We start from the raw sequence: 25711 nt of genomic DNA on the forward strand, positions 1-25711 counted from the left end.
AAAAGAAAGCACATAATAAAGGTTTGTTGAGACTGATAGAAATCAACTTTCCTTTTATATTTAACCATTCAGCAAAACTTGCTGGATTTATGACTGAAAAGCTAAAATTTAATTTATGTGTGTGTGGTAGAGGTTGAGTAACCTTTTTAGATTCTATTTATGTGATTTTTTAAAAAACTTTGCTATATTGATTAGATTTCAAATTGTATGTAAATATATTACTATACTTCAGATGGAAAGGAATTTTAGTTCTGTTTTGGGCTTTGAGGTTATGTGTTATTTGTCATTTTGTGGTAAGTTTTACTTCATGAATAATCAAGTATCTGGTATTTTATAGTAGAAAAAGTAGTACTGTGTCAGTGTTTGAGTAGCAACAATTTGGGCTTTATGTCTTATTTCATTTTTTTTACTCTTAAGAATAAAAATAAAAGCTGAGAACATTACCTATAATGGATGATCACATATTTGCATCTTGCTTTTCTGAGCATTTGTTTGAGTTTTCTTTTAATATATAGGTAAGATTGATTAGCTAGATGGTAATAATTTGAAATACCTTCTATTTTGAACTTTGCATTTTTCTTTTAATCCTTAATTTTATAATAGTTTTTGAAATATGATTTGCAGAGGAGTTTAATAAAGAAACTGGGCAGGCCCTTGTTGGAATAGAAACACTACCCCCCGACTTAAGAGATTTTGTTGAGGAAGACAACCAGCGATTTGAGAAAGAACTAGAAGAATGGGATGCACAACTTGCTCAGAAAGCCTTACAAGAAAAACTTCTAGCATCTCAGAAATTGAGAGAGTCCGAGTCTTCTGTGACAACAGGTTAGTCCATGTTTATTGCATTTTATCAATTTCATATTTATTATTGATAATTATTGTAAAAATAAGATATGCTTATTGAAAAAGCAAGAGCAAAAAACTTTATCCTAAAGTTTGAAGACTCCAATTAAAAAAATCTGAAATTCCATCACTCAGAGATAAAAGGCAACAACTTAGTTTACCCCTTTACTATATAATGCTATATATACATATATACCATTTTTAAGCTGAATGAGATGATTTTGCTAATTCTCCGTCTATGTATGTTGCCTACTTTGACTGACTTTTCTTGGCAAGATACCTAGAAAAACTGTGAAACTGCCAATTCACTAAAGCTTTCAAGAGAATGCACTCTAGTAATTTCATAGCTAAGCAAAATAACACTACTGGTAAATAGTATTAGTTAATGTAGAGTATTTATTTGATTCTTTTCAGAATTCTTAAAAGACAGATTAGCAGTAACTAAATTTTTAATATATTCCAAGTGAAGAAAATCTGTGTAATCTATGAAACAAATGAGAAGTATATAAAAATATAAATATTTTAACAATTCTATAATTATTAGCTGATGAAATCAATAAAATATTAAGATCTACAAAAATAAAATACATTCTAGCACAATTGAAAATACAGTATCCAATGATTTTTTTAAGATTCATCTTATGATTAAGTTGTGAATATAATTTAAGATGATATTTTGTATTGTAAAGAAGATACTATTTCTGTTTAGTGGTTAGGGAAATGAGAAGAGATAAATTAGATCTTTTCCTTAAACTCATTTGTCTTTCCCTTTTTTTTTTTTTTAATTTATCCTGAGTGGACCATTTTGAATCACCCTTTTTTGTAAGGTTGTGTGTTTTGTTTTTATTTTTTAAGAAAGCATTCTCAGTGTTTGTTTAATTTTGTCTTTTACAGACAGATTCCTATGCACCTTTACCTAGATAAGTCTTAGCATTCTCCTTTGAACTTTAGACAGATTTAGTCTTTGAATGAGAGATCTGTAAGACTACAGTGTGTTGTGGTGACTGCTGAACAGGCATGCACAAATCTTTCCAGACTTGCAGCTTGTCTTCATGCAAATTGAATAGTTGAGTCCTTGATCTTGATTTTAAGCAACATTGATTCAGCATTTTTAAAAGACTATGAAAACGGTGTTATACTGCCATATTGATACATAAATGCAGTGTGCAGTAGAGTGTGTCTCGGTACCTCCATTGTAGTCTTTGGTGAGCTATACCGGATGAGGACTGCGCTTTCTTCACGTACATCAAAGGTCAATGTGTAGAGCAGGTGAAACTCTATAGTTTTACAACAGTGCAGTTTCATTATAGTAACCTTGTCCATGTTAGTAGAATATAAAATAGCTCAGTAGCTATCAAGAGGTTTCTGAGTTCAAATAACTGTAGTAACTTTGTTATAGTTCCTGTCATTTTTGAGTTAGTTCCATTTCTGTGATTTCATCCTTTATCTGCTTCCAAATTACTCCCTAGCACTTAACCCAAGATGGAGCTACTCTGTTATTCTTCACTTAATGTTTTACACCTCCGTTTGCTTGTGACTGCTCGTATTGGTGGGAGGACAGGGCTGCATAAATGGCATAGATGTTAGTGGCACCTGAGCACTCAGATGAAGATGAGTCCTCTAGGCATCGGCCAAGCTCCAATCCAGTTCTTGGTTCACTTATGTTTTGTATTATCACAATATTAAATTCTATACAGTCTGCTTTTCATCTTTTCTGTTTCTCACAAGAGTACCTAAATTTACAGACTTAACACATTCTATTTTTAGTAAGTCAAACTAAGACATATTCCCCACTAATATTCCTATGACAGGACTTGCCAGCTTTTCCCCATCATTTACATTTGTTATATTCCCTCTCTATGAAAAGGCCACATCTATATGCTCCATATCCTTTTTATTCTGATCAGTACTTCCTGTTGCACACTTTATATCCTGTTTTGTAAGTTTAAAAAAATTCAGTAGTGGGCATTGTGCAGGTGCGTTCATGTCTCTTTTTAATATTGGGGAAAAAAAAAAAAAACTTGAAGAGAAATGCAGCTGAAAGGAGCCAGAATAACTAAAACATAAAGAGATGGTAAAGGTCAATTCACATGTAACTGTTAAGATAGTTATCTTCAGGACTGAGTTTTTAGAAGGCAATGACAATACTGCCTCAGTAGAAAACTGTGTGTCTTCTATAGAATTGCTAGAAATAGGCACTTTGAGTTAATAGAAGTAGAATATTGTAAATCTATAAATTTGGGATGTGTGTGAGATTATTGGTTAAAAATTGAGTTCTACCACTATCTTATCTTATATATCACATTAAGAAATCTATCTTCCTTTGCAGGGCAATTTAAGATACACAGTTGAATAAGAGAATCTATTATATTGTTCATTGGAATTACTTATCTCTTTTATTAGCAGAGAAATTTTACTTTAATGTTCATGCCATTTTTTTTTCCTATTTCTCCCTACAGTTTTCAAATAATTTAATATAATACTTTCATAATATCATAGACAACCTGTATTTATTTCTCAGGTGTACATTAGGATTATGAGTGACTAGTGGAAGTAATAAAAGGAGATCTTCTTCATAAAATTCATCAGAGTGATTTTTCTTCTCTCCCTGAAAGTCTTTTCAATAAAGTTATAACCTAAGAACTATTAAAATCTAGTTTCTTCAGAATGATATTCCAAATAAGAATATTAATTTATATAGCATTAATTAAATGAGTATTTGTTCCTCTTTTGCTAACAGATAACCAAAAAAATCCATAGGCATCACTTCTTCAGCATGATTCATTGTCTTATTGAAACTAAGTGATAAGTGATAGGAAAGTTGTCTTCAATCCGTGTCACGCTCCTCTCTAATCTGCAAAAGAATATTTACCTTAACACTTATGCTTAGAGATTTAGCCAGTAGTTCTTTACTACTGGTTATATACATCAGGATTACCTGGGAGACTGTTCGGAGAACATACCAGCTAAGACTTATTGGGATCAGAATCTATGGAAGAAGGGTCCAGAGTATGTATTTTTAAAAAGATGTTCAGATAATTCTGAGTGTACCTCTGGTTAAGCATCATGGCTCTAGGCTATATGAATAGCACCGTATTCTGAGGAAGGGGGAACTTTGCTTGAATTATTATTTTGCTTGTGTTACTCATATCTACTCAGAAGCTATTTGAAGTCCTTACAATATATCTATATAGCATACTCCGATTTTGAAAGCAAAAAAGAAACTGAAACCAAAAAATAAGGGTAGAAAAAATGAGGTAAAAATGGTCTACAAGTCAAAAATAAGTTGATATTCCAGGAAAGTACAGTTGGTTCCTAAGAGTAAGATCTGATAGAGTGGACAGCATTCTCAGTATTTTCAGGATATTTTCAGTAGCCTCAGTATTTTAAGTTCCTTTAAAGCAGGGACCAAGTCATGTTTTTATTTAAATCTCCAGAGTGTAGCCTAATAAATGACACATGATAGATGCCCCTTAAATGTTTTCAGCTTTGATTTCATTCCCTTTGGAAATTGCAATAATGAGTTTCCTAGAGGTGATCTTCAGTGTATGGGAGTCATTTTAAAAGTTTAAAAGCAGTCATTTTAAAAGTTTAGCCCAGATAGCTGTACCTTAAGAAGGAAATCGAAACTATGTGGTGCTGTTGTGACTTTTTCTTAGATAAATTGTAGGTTTAACTTTGACTCCTAAGCCTCTACCTCCCACGTTACTGAGAATTCTGTTTGTGGTGCTACCTAGGAATCTGAAGCCTTTAAAAGTTTCTCTGATACCCTAGCCAGCCAGCCTAGCATGACTTTTTATAGACTTCTTTGGGGGAATTATTGACTTGAAATGCATTTCTATAAGGAACATGGACTGTTGTTCTTTGAAGCAGTGCTCTTTAAGTATTTTTTTCTGGGTAGTGGAATAAGCTTTTTATTTTTCTCCTCTGGTTATTTGTTTGTTCTAGTGAACATGTCTTTTACTCTTCTGGTTTGACAAAATAAACTTAAAACCTCTTTTCTTTTTAATTATACCCTCTATTAAATCTGAATCCCTTGTAATTCTTCCAAGACCATTATTCTATAAGCATGTTTCATCTTAACCGGGTTGTGCCCTATCACTTTTGCTTGTAGGGTCTTTTCCTGTCATTATGGTTTTGCTCATGAAGTATCCCTCATTTGAAAAATGTCCTTTTAGCCTCACTATTCTTGAAACTTTGTCCACTTTTCCCCTAATAGTCCCAAATCGTTAGGAATCTCCCTAATTACCCCTGTAGCAACTATTGTCTTTCCCCCCTTATTCTAGTCCCAATCTATTCTCAGTACCAGTTATATTTTTGTCTTGCTTACCGTTATAAAAGCTCATTAGTAGCAAGGATGGAGAAGGAAATGGCAACCCACTCCAGTGTTCTTGCCTGGAGAATCTCAGGGACGGGAGAGCCTGGTGGGCTGCCATCTGTGGGGTCGCACAGAGTCGGACACGACTGAAGCGACTTAGCAGCAGCAGCAGCAGTAGCAAGGAATTTATTAATCTTTTATCTGTCCTTACAGTGCCTTTGCTTATGCTGTTCCTTCTGCCTAGAATGATCATCTTCATCTCCAAGATAATCTTCTCTACAAATTGTTCAAGACTTAGCTCAGTTGGCATTTCTTCTAGGAAGTCTTTCTTAGCATGCAGCATCTTTCTAAGTGTGTGTATGGGTCTATAGTGCTTTTCTAGGACCTTGTGCATAAGTCTGTTACAGCACTTAGCACTTTGTATTGTACTGGAGTATACGTTTATTTGATTTTGTTGAGAGTTCCTTAAAGTGAGTAAATCTTATGTCATTTTTTCTTAACATTATTAATACCTAGCATAGTACTGAAAATGCCACATACTCATCAAACATGTTGGGAATGAAGTTTGGACTTTTGTTTCCAAACTCCCAGAACTTGAATCCCTGTAGGTTCACCTACTGTGATTACAGCACCACTCATACAAGTTCCATGGAAGATATTTGCACAGAGAAAATTCTAGAGAAAATAGTTTTGTATGACGTTTAGGCAGAATCATTCAGCATCACATAAGGTTTTTGGACTCAAATCCCTATGAGGAAGGAAACCTTAACCCTGGGGACCTATGTGTATTTGACTGTGTTGATCAGATAAAACTGCTTCTGCTCTTAAGACCTTTATTTACCTGCACTGTCCAGGTTTCTCTGGCTTAGCGCAGTGTCCTAGCAGATGAATTTCTTGACCCACATTGCATTAAGCTCACATCCAACTGTCAAGCATTGATGTTTTATCTGTTGTAATGAGAAGAGACAGAGGGGAAAAACACAAGTAATGTAAGCTTCAGCAACAAGAAGTTTGTCTCTGTTAAGGCCTGAAATAGCTGACTTAAGCCACTTAATCATGAAACCTTCAGGAAGCTCTGCTAAACTGGAGTTGTAGTGGCTGAGATTTTCTTAACTTTATCTATCATAGAGGCACATTGAAAGAACATTGCAGTTCTTAGGAAATCTAGAAATGAGACATTTAACTTCTTTTGGACTTCTTTTCCTGTCACAAACATTGTTATCATTTCTTCCTTTAGTTTTCCTTGTCAGAGTATATTTCACTTCCATTATCCTAATGACTCATATCTAAAATATAAGACATCTGCACGTCAGTCTCCAAACCTTGAATCTAACCAATTCTCCTTTGCTCACTGTCTCTGCTATCCAAAAGCACAGTCATTTCTTGCTAAGATTGCTCTGTAAGCAAGATGAAGAGCTTATGTTGCTGTTTTAGTACTCTTACTGATTTCTGGTTTTACTTTATTCTCTAATCTTATTTTCTTTACAATGTAGCCAGAATAATTTTCTTTAAACTCAGCATGTTGTCATTGCATTTAGAATGTTTATCTACTTCCTTTTGCCCTTAAAACTTTCATGACTCAAGGGCCCCCATTTTATCCCTGTCTACGTCATCTCTTGCCATTTCTCCCCTCTTATATTATAGTCTGTAGTTCGACCACACTAGAAGCTTTTGGGATTGAATTCATGATCACTTCATGGGCTTTTCATTCTTCCACTTCATTCATTATGTTTCAACTGAGATGTTTGTTATCTCATACCCCAAAATCTGAAGTTACCCTTGCTCTATTTTATTCCTACAATGTATTATGATGATGTCACAGTTCATATGTGTAATTCTTTGGTTAGTAACTTTTTCCATAGTTAACTGTAAACTTCATGGGGACAAGGACTGGCCACTTTGTTAGCACTGAGTCCCAGTGCCTAGCCTACTGCCTGGCACATAGACACTTAATTAAAATTCAGTGGATGAATGAATACTCATGCATCTATGTTGAAATTATAGTATTTCTCTTTTAATAATATTTCATTTTGAGAAAGGTTTTAAATTAATCAGATATTGGAAAGGATGACAGTAGTCCTGTTTCCCACCAGTTGGTTGAGTAGGAACTCAACCTATCCCGGTAACACTGCAATATTTTAGAGTACGTTGTTATTCCTTTTACCCTTCCATTGGTTTATTAACTCATTTGTTTCATTAAATTATTGTGTGCTTATTATATGCTTGGTGTGGAAGAAATAGGAATACAAAAGGGAGATAACACCCCTGCTCTTGAGATTCTTACAGTATAGCAGGGAATATAGGCTTGAAACAAAGTAATGAAACTCTAATTGTGGGAAAGTGCTATTAAAATGAAAGTATAAGTTACCGTAGAGCAGTAATTCTTGTCTGGGAGTGATTTTGACCTTCAGAGGGCATTTGACAATCCTGGAGACATTGCTGGTTGTCACAGCTGAGAGAGGGGGTCAGTACTACTGGTATTTAGTGGTGAGGTGCCTGGGTACACAGGAAAGCCCTCCACACCATAGAATCATCTGACCTAAATGTCAGCAGTGCTGAGGCTGAGCAGCCCTGCCCTAGAAACCGAGTCAGTGGGAATACTTCCATGCGGAAACAGCATTTAAGCAAAAGGATATATAGAAGTTATTGGGTGGAGGAGTGAGGGCTGTTGACCTAACAGTCAAAGGGAAGAAAATAAGGAAAGATCCAGAAGTGGGACAGTTAGCCCCCTCTCTGGTGTATTGGATAAACTGGAAAAAGGCTAGTGTGTGTTTCTGTTTGAGCAAAGGACACCAGGTGATGGAGAGATGGACAGAGGCCCAGTTAAATAAAGCCTCATAGGTTGCATAAGGATAATATTGGGCTTGTCTGTCAAATAGCCAGTGGACATTCAGAGTACATTGTTGCATATGTGGATTTAGAACTCAGAACATGAGTGAGATTTGTGTTTGTTAAGGTTTTAGTTTTGTTTGGAGGATAATTGCTTTACAGTGCTGTGTCGGTTTCTGCCTGCAGCAGCGTGAATCAGCCATGAGTGTACATACATCCCCTCCCTCTTGAGCCTCCCTCCCACCCCAGCCCCCATCCCACACAGGCTAGTGGGCCAGCAGGGAAGGAAGGGCGAGGTGGATTGAGAGCGTAGCATGTATTACCGCGTGTAAAATGGAAAGCTAGTGGGAAGCTGTTGTATGACACAGGGAGCTCACCCCAGTGCTCTGTGATGACCCAAAGTGAGATTTTGATCCTTGTCCTAGCAACAACAACAAAAAACTTACAATAAATTTCTTAGCATAAACTATAATGAGTGCTTTCTTCAGTAATTATTTGACTTATCTGAGATTTGATTCTTTTCTTTTGGTAAACTCTGGAGGAGGAAGTGCTGTTGTTTGAAGCATGTATTACTTTAGAGTCAATAAAGTAAAATTAATGTGTAACTTTAAATGAGAAGTAAATAAGAAATTCATCTTAGTCTAGGCTCACTGATTTATATTAGATATACAATTGATTCTTTTCTCATGAAGCACAAGCAGGAGAACCAGAATATCTAGAGCAGCCATCAAGAAGTGATTTCTCAAAGCACTTGAAAGAAGAAACCATTCGAATAATTACCAAGGCATCACATGAGCATGAAGATAAAAGTCCTGAAACAGTTTTGCAGTCGGTAAGAATTTTTCTTTTAGCTCTCTGAGCATACCCATCCATGTTCACGAGGTTTCTTAGCTGTGTAAGGAGAGTGACCTGTCTGGGAGTCGAGACAGACCTGGCCAAGGGATGACTCTGCCGTGAACATGATGAGTGGTTGTAGGTGTCACCTAACTGCCCAGGTTGTAATTTCCTCAGCTATACCTTTTTAAATGCTTCTTTTAAAAAAAAAATAGTTTTTATCTTCCTGTTAAAGAATTATGAAAAATTATAATCATAGGCCAATCATGGTCATTTGATTTGGAACTTGAAAAGAGAAGTACAGAGTTTAACATTATTTTTCTTTCCCCTCAACCTCCCTCCCACCCTGCCTTTAGTCTTACGTTAGGATAGTTGGGAATATAGGGTATAATTTTCATTGCTCCATGGACTATGTTTAGCAAAAATCCAGATAGTCTAGATTAGAGTAATATTAGCAGGATAAATATGATATTATAAAACAGTTTATGCATATTTAAAGTGCCCTGTGTCAAATTGTCATTATTAACCTCCTTTAGTGTAATTTTCAAGTATTTAGCTGTGTCTTTTAATAACAGTAAGTGAACATAATAGTATTGTATTATGTTTCAGTGAATATGATATTCTGAGAGATTTTTCAAGGATTTCATACTATAGAACCATTCAGTTGCAATAGGTATTTATTTTTCACTAGTGAGCACAAACAGCTCTAATATAGGTTTCACAGTGGCTAATTTTAGGATTGAAGATGCCCACCCAGAGAACAAAAGAAAAGAGGACATTTCAACACATAGTTTCTGCTTATTGAGCTTAATCTCAGCAGTAACCCTCTAATAACAGTGTGGCCTTTAATATTATAAGGCCATATTAACCAAAATGTTCAATTAATAGAATAGTCTTTTAATTATATCTTGCTGAGCAAAGTGATATTGATAAATTATTTTTTAATTTAGTTTCCTTTTTGAAAAGTTTGATTACATATCTTCTTACCATAAAAAAGTATTAATATAGTTTTTTATTATTATTTCAAATTCTGCAAATACCCTAGAGACTATAAAACACTTGAGGAACTGCTCATTCTAAAGCACTTCCTGGAAAATGTTTCTTTGAGTAGATCTGAGTGAATGATAGAAGAGGACACCTTAGGAAGGAAGATAAAGCACAGAAGTAAATACAAGGGAGAAATATTTTTGTCTGATTTAAAAACATCTATTGCTAGGGCTTTTGCTAGTTAGGATTTTTATTTGTTGGAGTCTGCATTATGGTTGATAAGTTTCATCCTTTTAACTGATATCAAAAGGTGGAAACATTACTTCGCTTAATGTAGAATCATGGTTGTTGGTTTTTTGTTTCTTTTTTTAGTTTGGCTAATCAGGTGCAGTTTAAATTTATAGAAATTAGCTCTTAAATTTAGATAGTTTATTCATGTGGTTATTATCTTATAAGGTAGCAGTCTACTGCTTCACCTTTAGTTGAAAAAGGATGGCATTGAGAAAATAGATTAGCTAGCATAAATATTTTTTGATTTGGTTTATCTTCTGGAGTAAAAAAACAATAGCTGGTCCCATTGTCTGTATAAATCCTGCACCATGTCTAGGAGTATGTTGATCATGACTGTATGACCAGTGTTTCTTGGTCTCATGGTCAGTTGTTTAGGATCATTAAAATTACTGGGTTTTCTCATTTAAAGGTATGCCTTAGAAACTAAGGGCAGCAGAGGATAAGATGGTTGGATAGCATCACCGATTTGGTGGACATGAATCTGAGCAAACTCGGTGAGATATTGAAGGACTGGGAAGCCTGGGCATGCTGCAGTCCTTGGGGTCGCAAAGACTGAGGCATGACTTAGTGACTGAATAACAGCAAAGAAAGTAAATTGCAAAGAGTCTTTAGTTTTGGGGGTTAAATAGTCCTGGGGTTTTGAATATTAGTTTTATTTCCTGCAAGCTATGCAAACTTGAATAAGTTGCTTAATTTTTCTAAACCTCAGTTTTTTAAAAATATAAAATGGAGGTGATTATAGGATGAATTAAAATCATTTTTTAAGTGTCTAGCATATAGTGTAGACCTTAAGTACCTCTTTATTTCCTTCTGTTACTTAAATCCTAACCATTTCACAAATGTACAGTATATAAAGTTTTGACACTAGTGTTAAGAAAAATTTCCTGAGAAGCTTAGAATCACAGAAGCCATAAAGAGATATTCTCCAGATGTTTAGACAGCTTGCTTTTTAGAAGAGAATCTCTAATTTTTAATGAAATATTTTAGAAAATTTAAAAATACAAAAAAATAGACTCTAAGAATCATGCATAGTTCCGCTACCCAAAGTTAATCACTTAATAAGTTAGTGTGTTTTCGTTCATTCCTATTTTTATATACAGATTGGTGATTTATTTTTGTAGTTGATTTACTACTGCATATACAATTTTATATTTTAATGTTTCTGTCACTAAACAACTTTCCTCCTGTTGCAGATTATTTGTAAAAAATGTTTAATGACAATAATAATTCATTGAGTGATCAAATTCTTGTTTACTTACTCATTCCCTTCTTATATATTTATTTCTACTTTTACATGATTTTAAAAAGACTGCTAAAAAATGAAAATTCTTCTATATTTTTGGTTATTTCTTTAGATTTCCATAGTGGAGTTATTAGGTTAAAAGCTGTGAGCATATTGAGGAATCCAAAGGGGTTGAAAATATATAACTTTCTAATCACCCTTTAATGGGACCACTTTTTTTTTTTAAACAATTTGGGTATTTAATAGATTTTAGGCAATTAATTAAAATCTTTGTGATCTAATTATTTTGCAGCTTATTAACTGAGGAATTTATTTTTAACCTCCTTAAGTTCAGCCTTTATTAAGGTGTTCATAGAGGATGTGACTGTAAAAGGAAACGATATCCTTAGGCATGCGTGTTCGGGCTCTTCAGCTGTATCCAACTCTTTGCGACCCTATGGACTGTAGTCCACCAGGCTCCTGTCCATGGGATTCTCCAAACAAGAATACTGGAGTGGGTTGCCATACCCTCCTCCAGGGGATCTTCCTGATCTAGGGATTGAACCCACGTTTCATGGGGCTCCTGCATTGCAGGCAGATTCTTCACTGCTGAGCCACTGGGGAAGCTCCTAAATATCCTTGTACTTTATTTCAGTGAACCCTAAAATTCTTTATATGAGAATTTTTATGGTAATTTAAGATATCTAACCTTGATGAGAAATACTACAGAATGTGTGCCCAAAGCTGCTTCCTTTTTTCAACTTTCACCCAAATAATTAATAATATGCTGTTTAAACTGTTTTGTGGTAACTGGAAAGGTTTACAAAACATTTGTTTTTCCTAAGTGCAATTATTTTTTTCAAAGGAAATACGTTGTTATGTAAAGATCAGTATTCTAAGGAGTGCATTTCCTGGTTGATACTTTCCTTAAATTTATATTTATTATTCTTAATATATTATTGGTTTGAATTGGTTTGTTTGTGAGAAAATTTTCACCAAAAGTCCAGACAAATTTCTTAGTTTACCTACTTATATTTTACTCTTGTGACTGGAAACCTAGGACAATATTTTCTCTCTTAATTATTTTTTTATTATTTTTTCTCTCTCTCAATTGTTAATTAAATGTCATGGACCAAGCTTATCTCTATAGGCTATGTGTTAGTATATTGAGTTAAGATTATTCAAATATAAGCAATTCCAAGAAGCATCATAGTATAATGTTTATAATTTCTATCATTTATAGAGCAGTAATTAATGTATCAGATTTCAGGTTAGCTGAATACTGTCTCCTGATCATGACAACCATGCAGGTTGGTTATATCCTCCTGAAAAGTCAAAGACTCAAACAAAGCAAAAGAAACCTTTCCTGAAAATGTCGTGGTTAAAAATAGCATTTCATTTTAAAAAATAGTCCAGTCTCGGCCACTGTTATTGTTTTATTAATTAAACTTTTTCTGCATATATACTTTGAAAAAGTCAGAAAATCTTCACATTACTAAAATTTACCCGTATTTTAAACTGCAGTAAGACCATTCCGTTTTCATTAAAATTTTCTGTTTATTTGGTGTCAAAACTAAGTTGATTTTTGCATAGGAAAACTTTAAAGGTGCAATTTGAGATTAGTTAAGCAATCTGCTTTTAAGCACCGTTAGTATTCTTGAAATTTGTTTGCAGATAAATAGTGAATATGGTAGTCATCTATTCAGTAAAAAAGGATCCTTGTGAAATCTGAACAGTATTTTGAATGAACCATATTAGTGTCTTTGAGTGGACTTTCTGGATTTTACACTGGCTTCCACTCCATTGGTTTAATGAAGTATATAGAATTTAACAAAAAAACAAATCTGAGTTGTTAAAATTGATATCACTTTCTAGTAGCATTTCCAAAAACAAGAATTCATTGAGAACCCATGATGTAAATATATTATATTAGGTGCTAGGCACCTGAGTTAGGCACAAGAGATTATGGATATTAAGTGGCAATATAATTAGTTATTAGAAAGGATAGATGGTAAATCATGAGAAGGAAAACTTACATATTCTCCTGGGGTTGGAGGAGGTCATATCTTATTTTGATGAAAATATCAAAAAAACCTGTATAGAGTTATTAGAATTAAAAATAAATCTTTCATCAGTAAAGACAGCAGTAGGATATACAACTTGAGTATTAATTGTTTCTACAAATTTGGAATCCAAGGTGCTCTGTGAGGAAAAAAAAACACTTTTAATTTAATATTTGAGATGCAAAGCAAAAGCTAGAGATCTTGTGTTATTACTGAATTAGTGCATTTGCTTTGATGTTCAACTTTAGATGGTTTATTTTCTACTAAACAAATACAGGTGTTTTAAAAGGATCAAGAGTCTATGCACTTAAACTGAGTGCTTCCATTGTTCTCTTTTCTAATGTTCACACTAATGATTTTTTTCTACAGAAACCTGAAAATACCACAAGCCAGCCACCTTCTAACCAGCAAGTTGTAGAGGTGGAGATTCCTCATGTAGGGAAATTTATGATTGAGTCAAAGGAGGGGGGTTATGATGATGAGGTACCTTTATTGTAGCCCTTGGCACTATTTCCACTTGTTTTTTTTGCTATTTAAATGCAAGTGCTTTGGGCATGCCTGCACCCTCACACTGTGTCTCTTGCCACATAACATACAGCTTTGCCACCCACAGTCTGAAATTACCTTACCAATTGCTAACAGTATTAAACACTTCGAATTTCAAGTGAAAATGTAACTAGAAAGCTTATGAATTTGGCAAAAGAATAGCTTTGTATTGCAAGAGTTAGTTCCTTTGTTCACACACAGAATTTGTTTACTCTCAGGTTGGTAAGTTTTAATTAAGTTTGTTTAATTAAATAGCAAAAATTTTTTGAGCACTTAAAACTTTTATTCTCCTTTCCTGTTTTGCTTGAAGTATCAATTATACTTTGCCCACTATTTCCTACCCAGGAGATCCTGCAGTCTGATGTGGTGTATATTAGTAAATAGGTAGGCTTCCCTGGAGGGTCAGTTGGTAAAGAATTTGCTTGCAGTGCAGGAGACTGCCTGCAATACGGCAGACTGGGGTTGGTTTGGTTTTCTTTTTTCCTGGGTGACTGAACTGAATAATTCATCAGCATTGCTAAGTACCTGTCAGTATTTTGTACACTGGGCACCTCATCTTACCTCTTCTTATCACTCCACTGTTAATTTTCATCTACTCAGTTTTCTAACATTATGGAGTCACTTTTGCTTCCTGTCATATGGTTCTTGGGAATCCAGGTGAAAATTGCTATTGTCTTGATCCCATCAGATTTTTCCCCCCTTTACTACTTTTTTCTTAACACTCTTCGATTTTGATATTTTCCATATTTGAGAGAAGCCAGTAAAGCTGTTTCTGAATAGTAACAACAGAGAAGATAGATCATGAATTCTATCATTTGTTAGTTATTACTGGCATGGATGAGAACTGAATGTATATTAATTTTTTTCCAAGTAACTTTTATTCAGACTGTCTTCAAGGTTATAATTACACTCTTGTATCAGTCTCTTCACTTTCATGCGTTAATCCCCAAAAATCAGAGGTGTCATAAAGACATTACTATTACTGTGCCGCTGTAAGACAGCATGAGCCGTCAAGAGACTGAGAAGTGGATTTGTGCGTTAGTGATTGATCAGAAGGATTTTCTGAGGCAGATAGTTAGATATAGTGCAACTACCTGTGTGTGATCCAAAATATGCTACGGGCAGTACTTTTAGTGAATTAGAGGTAATGGATGCAGTCTCTTGATTGCTCCAATATTATAGCTTCATAGTGTCTTGAGATTTTCATTTTTCAGATGTTTTAAGATATAAACATTTAAGAATACAGCCATTCCTCAGTATCCAGGGGGACTGGTTCCAGGACCCTCCCTGACCCCAGCAGATACCAAAATCTGCAGATGCTCAAATCCATTATACAAAATAAACTATTGTGAAAGCAAAGAAATACTTAAATATTTAATACTTAATAGCAGTACTTTTTTCTATTTAACCATTTCTATGTTGGTGGTACTTGAAGATTATGGAAACTGGCATGTTGTATTAAAAATATTTTTAAAAATGTTAATTTGTTGATCAAGCATCTTAGTGCTTGTTTTAGGGTAAGCCTTCTGGCATTTACAAAAATAGAATTGTGATTAATTATTTAACACTATCATTTGTGCAAGTGCTTATGCTATTGGCAGAGTTTTGTGTTTTGTGTGTGTATGTGTGTGTTTTAATTCATTGGAGTGATAGTTTAGCAGTGCATGTGCCTTGTAACTCTTAAAAGTAAGTTATATGGATACAGGGCTGCTGCTTCGATGTATAGATTGTCTGGTTGTACAAGCAGGGGTACCTGGCCTGCTGGCAGAGTGGAGCTGGAATTTAGCCTATGCTGAGCTCACCAAGCCTTAAAGAAGAAGCATGTTTTTAAATAAAAAGAACATTGATTTTTCTAAATGGTTCTCTTACAGAGCAGCACATTTTTCTAAATTGTCAAGAAGGTGGTGCCTTTTAAAAAATTCTTCAGCTCAGACGGGATGCCTTTTTGCACTTTGCACAAAGGCACCATGCCAGCTAGCTGTGGCCCTGTATGGAAGATTTTGAGAGATACTTACATGCATATCAGATCACATTTGCTACCCAAAAAAAGTGCAACGTTTGATTTATAGTAAAAAACAAAAGGACTTTCAACTTGCATGTAAAGGAATTATTTTGTTTTTGTGATTTTTTTTTTTTTCCTCTATGATAACCATTCAAAAGTTCTTACTTTAAATCCCTTATGGCAGATCATGATGACACCGAACATGCAAGGTATTATCATGGCCATAGGTAAATCCCGGAGTGTGTATGACAGGTGTGGCCCTGAAGCAGGGTTCTTTAAGGTACAATGAACATTTTCATTTTATTTATTTTTTACAAGTGAACTTCTTAAAATGTTGCATTTCCTTGAATTAAATTTGTTTTCCTATGTAATTTCTCTCTTCATATCTTAGCCATGACCAACTGATGTTCTGGGGGTTTCTTTTATATGTGAATCTAAGACTGATTATTTTTTTAATTCAGCTACTTCAACAAAAACAAAGCATTTTACCCAGGTTACCCTAATAGTACACCTCTGGTTTGTTAGGAGTTTGAATTGTATATATATTTAAAGCAAATACAGGGTATTGATGAGCAAAAGTAGGAACTGAGTATCTGCCTCTGATAATATTATTAGTCATTTTGGCTTTGATTTTATTATCATTTCATACTAAATTGCTTTCTTCATTTAGTTGTTTCTAAAATAATTCATTTATTATTTTGTTTCTTAATTATGTTCCTCATAATTAATTTTAATATCTTAGTTATTTCAAAACATGCAACCATCAAGCTGATGCATTATTCTGTGACTAGATCTTTCTTCCCCCTTATGCCAGATGTTAACAATGTTTTGATAACAGTATTATTTGTTATTATATATTTGAAAGATGAAAACACTCCATTTGGTTTTCACTTTCTTTAGTGAAAGTAGCTCACTTGTGTCCAAGTCTTTGCAACCCCATGGACTATACTGTCCATGGAATTCTCCAGGCCAGAATACTTGAATGGGTAGCCTATCCCTTCTCCAGGGGATCTGCCCAACCCAGGGATTGAACCCAGGTCTCCCACATTGCAGGCAAGTTCTTTACCAGCTGAGCCACAAGGGAAGCCCAAGGACACTGGAGTGGGTAGCCTAGCCCTTCTCCAGCAGACCTTCCTGGGGGTCTCATGCATTGTAGGCAGATTCTTAACCAGCTGAGCTATCAGCAAAGCCCAACTTGAGGTTAACCAAAAATAATCACTTTTTGTCACTCCTCCCTCCCCTTTAGTGTTTGTTATTTACAAAAAACAAAAAACAAACTTTATTGTGGTGTAGTTCACGTCAGCAAGCCATATAAGTTTTATGTTCCCTTTCTTGACATTTACTATTTAAAAATTTCCCTTTTCTATACTCTACCACCTTTCAACTCGATCTTTAAGAAATTTCTTTTTAGTATTTCTTTCAGTATATAGTACAAACAAAGGCCTTGTTAATAATAGACTTAGATCAGTAAACACGTTAGACTGGTTAGAATTAGAGTGACCAAGCATCCTGGTATGCCTGGGACAGAAGGATTTCCTGGGATACAGGACTTTAGATGCTAAACGATTAAATTTCTGGCACACTAGTCCCAAAATGAGTTGTTCACTCTGTTAAGATCCCATGAGAGAGTTTGAAAACTACTTTACCATAAAAAGAAAGAAAAACAACTTTTATGTTTAAAAATTCTAGCCTTATTCCCAGGTAACCTACATTTCTTTTCTTAAAAATCACTAAATATATGTCTTCTAAAGTCTTCTAATATATGTCTTCATCTACTTTGTGGAAGAGTTACCTGTCATTTACACTACCATTGTCATTTTTGGTCAAGTTTGGGTATCTTTATATTGAACTGGAAGCTTCACTTTTATTAATACATGGATACTTTCAAAGAGCCAACTAATAACACATACTATAAACAACGGTAATCACACCATGTCCCCCCAACCCCCAATCAGTGGTAACACTTTTCAATTATTTCATCAAATCCTTTTGGTTTTAATTCTTTAAGAAGGATGCCTGTGATTTTGTGATTCTGAGTTTACCTATTTCCTGTTGAATTCCCGACCATGGAATGTGATTGACAAGCTCTTTATTCTCCTGCCTCATATACACACGTTAAGACATACAATTTTTATCCCTACGTCAACACACAGAAGTTTGTCATTTGATTAAATCAGAATTCTCAGCTTGTGCTGTTACTTTTTCTGTGCTACTTAGGGTTGAACTGAGTCATAAACATTATTATTGTACTTTTCCCCCTCAGATTTCATTTTCTTTGGAATTAGTTGGTTTTTTGTTGTTTGCTTAGTTTTCTGCTCTGTTCTTCGTTAGTGTTTTTGTGTGTTTTTGTTGTTGTTGTTGTTTTTGTGTTTTTTGTAGAAGTCTATTCTGAAGCTTTATGACCTGCTCTGGTCTGCATTGGTTTTCCTCTCTTCTTCATATGTATCTAGTGTCTTGAGATCTTCTTTCGCTGTCAGTTTCTGGATGGCCTTTGCGTCTTGCTCTTTGTGTATTTTCTGTGTCTCATATATTTGTTTTTAAATTTACCTGCTGATTCTAATGCAGCAGAAAATCTCTTAAGCTGATTATTTCTCTACATTTCCATCTATCTGTAATTGAGGAATATGTATGTTTTATATACATACATAATATAGGGATATGTTTGTATTTAAAATATATATATTTATATACAAATATATATAAGGATATATAAATATATATAACACTTATATTTATATAATATATATAATATATATAAATATATAAAATATAGGAATATGTTTATAATTAGTGTATATTTTTGGTATAGGTAAATGATTAGCATTTTGAAAATTCTGGCTGATAATATAAAATTTGAGAAAACATGTCCTATAAATAACAAAAATAACATATACAAAATGCAGCCATTCAGTAATAATAGTGGTGTCTCAAATGAAACTAATAATACCTGTCTCTCCTGCTGCCCTGTTGTAACTACTTCTAACATTTGTATAGCCTTTCTGATATTTTTATTTTGTTTGTAAAGACATACATAGAGAATTTTTTAATTTTCACTATTCATATTATTTTATAATTATTTATATTTTATAACTCAGAAACATATTGTGAGTATTCTTAGGCCAATATATCTACTGCATTATCTATACCACCTGCATTTAGTATTCTGTGGTATAGATGTACTCTCATTTATTATATATTACCCTCTCTTTGGACATATGACATATATTTTTTCCCCATCTGCCATTTCTGTTTGAATTTAGTCTATGGTACCTTTTTCTCTAAAGCAGTTTTTAAAATACTATGGTATCTATACTATCTTTCCTCTCTTTTCTGGATTCTGGAGTTTCACTGCTATGCAAAAAGTCATCTTCAACAAAGGTATTATAAATTTTCTATAATTTTTCTTAAAACATTGTTTTTAATTTTTATTTTATAAATTCAGAAATACCCTATTTACATTTAACTGTAGCATTGTATTTGGGCTTTCTGCATTCTATATTAAATAAAAAGTTGCTCTATGTTTTTATTTGGGGGCTGTCTTCCCAGGTTTGCAGTTATACTTGTTAAGTTCCTTTAATGTCCTGTTTTCTTTAACTCTAGTGTAATTTACATAAGAATTAACTGTTCCTTAAGAGTAAGCTAGAACTCATAATATAACCATATGAGCTTGGCCTCTTTTTGTGGCTGTAGATCTTTTCACAGAGTTTTTGATTCCCTTTACAACAATTGATCTGTTTAACTGTTCTGTACATTCTTGACATTTGATTCTAATCATTACTGACATTCAGTGTTAAATCACAAAATATGTATATAGCACAGAATCTAACATATGACAATTCCTTCTGTCTTCCTATATTCCCTAAATCAGATATAGTATAGTTTTAATTTTCTTTCTTTATAATGCTTGGTTATGATAAATTAAGGTAAAGGGTTTTTGTTGTTTTTTTTTTCTTTTTTAATATTTATTCTGTCCTATCACAGTACTAAAGAAAAATCTTTGTTGGATTTCTTTTATATTAGCTTTTTTGCTGTGAGAAGATGTTTTTCAACTCTGTGCATATTTAAGTACTTCTAAATATAGATTTCCTTATGCATTATAATTAAAACAATTTTTTAAATGTTATATATGTTTGCTAGTTGAAAAACCATATGATGAAAATGTTAGCTTTGTTACTGATAAAAAGATCAGTTGGTCAATGAAACTTACATCTTGCTGAGTAGGTGTCCTCAATAAGGCTTAACTTCTGAATTACGAAGGATTAGCAATCTGGTCAGTCACAGTTACTATTTCAACCACAGGCCCTCCCACATTGGGGTCTGCCTCTATAAACCAAATACTAAAGAGTTAATATGCAGGCAGACACTTAAGACACTCAGGTAAGTCCTTCTCCCAAGATGACTTTGTTATGATTGGTTTTCACTGTTAACAGAAAGTCCCCAAATCATAGTGGCTTAAAGACAGAAATTTCTGTCATGTAAAAACAAAATCCAGAGAAAGGCAATACAAGGCTACTATGATAAGCGAAAAATTAAAAGCCAGAAGGAAAGGAAAGGAATAATACTCTCAAAGTACTAGTTACTCGTATGTGTATGTATGGTAGTAGGAGTGGGAGAGGTCTTATCATAATTAAAATCGTTGGATTAGTATTATTTTTTTCATTTACTTTCAGATATTTTAAATTTTCTTTTATGTGTTTTTTTATACCTATTAAAGTGCCCTTAGGATTTTAATGAAGCAATAACACTACTATATTATGAAACTTTTTTCCTTGCCTCATAACAGTTGTTCCCAGTTGATATAACTTTATCAATTTGCTTTTTCTTTTTAAATTCCTGTTATTATTACTTCTCTGTTTATTAAGTAGTTATGAAAATATATTTACTAAACTATAAAACTTGCTGAAAAGTACACAGTTCATGAGTTTACAGCTCAGTAAATTATCACAGAGTACACATATTCATGTAACTACCTATCAGGTCAAGACAGAGAACATTATAATACTCCAGAAACTACCCTTGTTTATCCTTCCTGTGAACTACACTCTTCCCCCATCCAAAAGTAGATGTTATCAGAACTTCTGACAATGTAAGTAAGTTTTCTTGTTGAACTTTATATACCTGGAGTCTTTTAATGTAGGTCCGTTGTGTCTGGCTGCTTTTACTCAAGAATATGTTTGGAGCTTCATATGCATTACTGGATATAGTTAGAATTTGTTTATTTTCTTAATGGTATTTCATTGAATAACTACACTATTTTGTCCCATTCTGTTGATGGGCATATTCAAAAGGTATTTATTATGTGCTTATATCAAAGTATTTATATCAAGGTACTAGTGAATATAGCTGGGGAAATGATGGACTAAGTTTCTGCCTTAATGAAGCTTATTTTTCTAGGAGAAAGTAAATACTAATTGGAGTTACAATCAGTATGATAAAGCAGCATTTTGACTGGAAGAAGAACATATAATGGAAAATCGGAAATGTTATCTAGAGGACTTCTTAGAGAAGTGATGTTTAAACTAGTAAAACACACATATATCAAAACATAGAATGTAAACATTTCTCTTTCACTTTTTTTCTTTTTTATTTTTTTATTGAAGGATAATTGCTTTACAGAATTTTGTTGTTTTCTGTCAGATCTCAACATGAATCAGCCATGGGTATACGTATATCCCCCCCTTTTGAAACTCCCTCCCATCTCCCTCCCCATCCCACCCCTCTAGGCTGATACAGAGCCCCTGTTTGAGTTTCCTGAGCCACACAGCAAGTTCCCATTGGTTGTCTATTTTACATATGGTAATGTAGGTTTCCACGTTACTGTTTTCATACATCTCACCTTCTCCTCCTCTCTCCCCATGTCCAGGAATCTATTCTCTATGTCTATTTCTCCATTAATGCCCTGTAAATAAATTCTTCAGTACCATTTTTTTAGATTCTGTATATGTGCGTTAGAATACAGTTATTTATCTTTCTCTTTCTGACTCACTTCACTCAGTATAATAGGTTCTAGGTTCATCCACCTCATCAGAACTGACTCAAATGCTGAGTAATATTCCATTGTGTGTATGTACCACATCTTTTTTATCCAGGTCATCTGTCGATGGACATCTAGGTTGCTTCCATGTTCTAACTATTGTAGATAGTGCTACAGTGAGCAATGGGATACATGTGTCTTTTTCAATTTTGGTTTCCTTAGGGTATATGCCTAGGAGTAGGATTGCTGGGTCATATGGTGGTTTTATTCCCAGTTTTTTAAGGAATCTCCATACCGTCTTCCATAGTGGCTGTATCAATTTACATTCCCACCAACAGTGCAGGAGCATTCCCTTTTCTCCACACCCTGTCCCGCATTTATTGTTTGTAGATTTTTTGATGATGGCCATTCTGACTGGTGTGAGGTGATGTCTCATTGTGGTTTTGATTTACATTTCTAATTTCTAATTTACATGTCTTAATTTCATTCTTTTATATGTAGCTGTTCAGTTTCCCCAGCCCCATTTATTGGAGAGGCTGTATTTGCCCCATTGAATAGTCTTGCTTCCTTTGTCAAAAATAAGGCACCCATAGGTGCATGGGTTTATTTATGGGCTTTCTCTCTTATTCCTTTGGTCTATATTTCTGTTTTTGTGCCAGTACCATACTGTCTTGATGACTGTAGCTTTGTAGTATAATCTGAATTCAGGAAGGTTGATTCCTTCCAGCTCCATTCTTCTTTCTCAAGACTGCTTTGGCTGTTCAGGGTCGTTTGTGTTTCCATATGAATTGTGAAATTTTTTGTTCTAGTTCTGGGAAAAATGCCATTGGTAGTTTGATAGGGATCACATTGAATCTGTAGATTGCATTCGGTAGTATAGTCATTTTCACAAAACTGATTCTTCCTCCCCAGGAACATGGAATATCTCTCCATATGTTTATGTCATCTTTGATTTCTTTCATCAGTGTCTTATAATTTTGTGTGTACAGTTCTTTTGTCTCCTTAGGTAAGTTTATTCCTAGATATTTAATTCTTTTTGTTGCAGTGGTGAATGGGATTGATTCCTTAACTTCTCTTTCTGATTTTTCATTGTTAGTATATAGAAATACAAGTGATTTCTGTGTGCTGATTTTGTATCCTGCAACTTTGCTAAATTCACTGGTTAGCTCTAGTAATTTTCTGATACTATCTTTAGGGTTTTCTGTGTACAGAATCATGTCATTTGCAGATAGTGAGAGGTTTGCTTTTTCTTTCCTGATCTGGATTCCTTTTATTTCTTTTTCTTCTCTGATTATTGTAGCTAGGACTTCCAGAACTATGTTGAATAATAGTGCTGACAGTGGACACCCTTGTCTTGTTCCTGATCTTTGGGGGAATGCTTTCAGTTTTTCACCATTGAGAGTAATGTTTGCTGTAGGCTTATCATATATGGCCTTTACTATGTTGAGGTAGGTTCCTTCTGTGCCCATTTTTTGAGGAGTTTTAATCGTAAATGGGTGCTGAATTTTGTCAAAGGCTTTTTCTGCATCTATTGAGATTATCTTATGGTTTTGATCTTTCAGTTTGTTAATATGATGTATCACATTGATTGATTTGAGTGTATTGAAGAATCCTTGCATCCCTGGAATAAACCCAACTTAATCATTGGTGTTGGAACTTCTTGATGTGTTGCTGAATTCAGTTTGCTAAAATTTAGTTGAGGACTTTTGCATCTATGTTCATCAGTGATATTGGCCTGTAGTTTTATTTTTTTGTGTTGTCTTTGTCTGGTTTTGGTGTCAGGGTGATGGTGGCCTCATAGAATGAGTTTGGAAGTGTTCCTTCCTCTGCAGTTTTTTGAAAGAATTTTAGAAGGATAGGTATTAGCTCTTCTCTAAGTGTTTGATAGAATTCTCCTGTGAAGCCATCTGGCCCTGGGCTTTTGTTTTTTGGTAGATTTTTGATCACAGCTTCCATTTCAGCTTGTAATTGGGTTGTACATAATTTCTATTTCTTCCTGGTTCACTCTTGGAAGACTGAACTTTTCTAAGAATCTGTCCCTTTCTTCCAGGTTATCCATTTTATTGCCATATAGTTGTTCATAATAGTCTCTTATAATCCTTTATATTTCTGCATTGTCTGTTGTAACCTCTCCTTTTTCATTTCTAATTTTATTGATTTGATTCTTCTCTCTTCTTTTCTTGATGAGTCTGGCTAAAGGTTTGTCAATTTTGTTTATCTTCTCAAAGAACCAGCCTTTAGTTATATTAATCTTCACTGCTGTTTCCTTCATTTCTTTTTCATTTATTTCTACTCAGATCTTATAATTTCTTTCCTTCTATTAATATTGGGGTTTTTTGTTCTTCTTTTTCCAGTTGTTTTAGGTGTAAAGTTAGGTTGTCTATTCGATGTTTTTCTTGTTTCCTGAGGTAGGATTGTTTGCTATAAACTTCCCTCTTAGAACTGATTTGCTGTAGCCCATAGGTTTGGGGTTGTTGTTTTCATTGTCATTTGCTTCTAAAAATTTTTTGATTTCCCTTTTGATTTCTTCAGTAACATGTTGATTATTTAGAAATGCATTTTTTAATCTCCATGTGTTTGTGTTTCATACAGTTTTTTCCTAGTAATTGACATCTAGTCTCATAGCGTTGTGGTCAAGAAGATGCTTGATACGATTTCAGTTGTTTTAAATTTGATTTGTGACCCAAGCTGTGGTCTATCCTGGAAAATGTTCCATGTGCACTTGAGAAGAGGTGTATTCTTCTGCATTTTGATGGAATGTCCTGAAAATATCAATGAGATCCATCTCATCTAATGTATCATTTAAGACTTGTATTTCCTTACTAATTTTCTGTTTTGATGATTTGTCCATTGGTGTGAGTGGGGTGTTAAAGTCTCCAACTATTATTGTGTTACTGTCAGTTTCTCCTTTTATATATGTCATATTGAGGTGCTCCTATGTTGGGTGCATATATATTTACAATTGTTATGTCTTCTACTTGGATTAGTCCCTTGATTATCATGTAGTATCCTTCCTTATCTCTTGTAATATTCTTTATTTTAAGATCTATTTTGTCTGATATGAGGATTGCTTCTCCAGCTTTCTTTTGCTTCTGATTTCCTTGGAATGTAGTTTTCCATCCTCTCACTTTTTGTCTTTAAAGTGGGTTTCTTGTAGACAGCATGTATATGGGTCTTCTTTTTGTATCCATTCAGCCAGTCTGTGTCTTTTGGTTGGAGCATTTAATCCATTTACATTTAAAGTAATTATTGATGTATATGTTCCTGTTACCATTTTCTTATTTGTTTGGGGTTGATTTTGTAGATCTTTTTCTTCTCTTGTGTTTCTTGACTATATAAGTCCCTTTAACATTTGTTGTAAAAATGGCTTGGTGGTACTGAATTCTCTTAATTTTTGCTTGTCTGAAAAGCTTTTCATTTCTCCATCAATTTTGAATGAGATCCTTACTGGGTACAGTAATCTTGATTATAGATTTTTCCCTTTCAGTACTTTAAATATATCCTGCCATTCCCTTCTGGCCTGCAGAGTTTTTTCTGAAAGATCAGCTGCTGAGCATATGGAGTGTCCCTTGTATGTTAGTTGTTGCTTCTCCCTTGCTGCTTTTAATATTCTTTCTTCATGTTTAGTCTTTGTTACCTTGATTAGTATGTGTCTTAGTATGTTTCTCCATGAGTTTATCCTGTATGCAGCTTTTTGTGCCTCGTGGACTTGACTGACTGTTTCCTTTTCCATGTTGGGGAAATTTTCAACTATAGTCTTCTTCAAAAATTTTCTCATACCCTTTCTTTTTCTCTTCTTCTG

The 25711-nt window shown here is 34.1% G+C and overlaps 1 protein-coding gene across 3 annotated transcripts in view; it reads left to right on the forward strand.

The window, feature by feature from the left end:
- Positions 1-25711, forward strand: part of USP25 (ubiquitin specific peptidase 25) — a 157262-nt gene that overhangs the window by 105225 nt on the left and 26326 nt on the right. For 2 of the 3 annotated variants that reach the window (XM_065913813.1, XM_065913814.1), the window contains 4 exons: positions 625-825; positions 8683-8822; positions 13757-13870; positions 16120-16215. In XM_065913813.1, coding sequence (XP_065769885.1) covers positions 625-825; positions 8683-8822; positions 13757-13870; positions 16120-16215 — 551 coding nt within the window. The remainder of the gene's footprint in view (positions 1-624; positions 826-8682; positions 8823-13756; positions 13871-16119; positions 16216-25711) is intronic. The other variant, XM_065913815.1, reaches the window with a different exon arrangement.

Source organism: Muntiacus reevesi, chromosome 21, assembly GCF_963930625.1.
Source record: "Muntiacus reevesi chromosome 21, mMunRee1.1, whole genome shotgun sequence".
Lineage (NCBI taxonomy): Eukaryota > Metazoa > Chordata > Mammalia > Artiodactyla > Cervidae > Muntiacus > Muntiacus reevesi.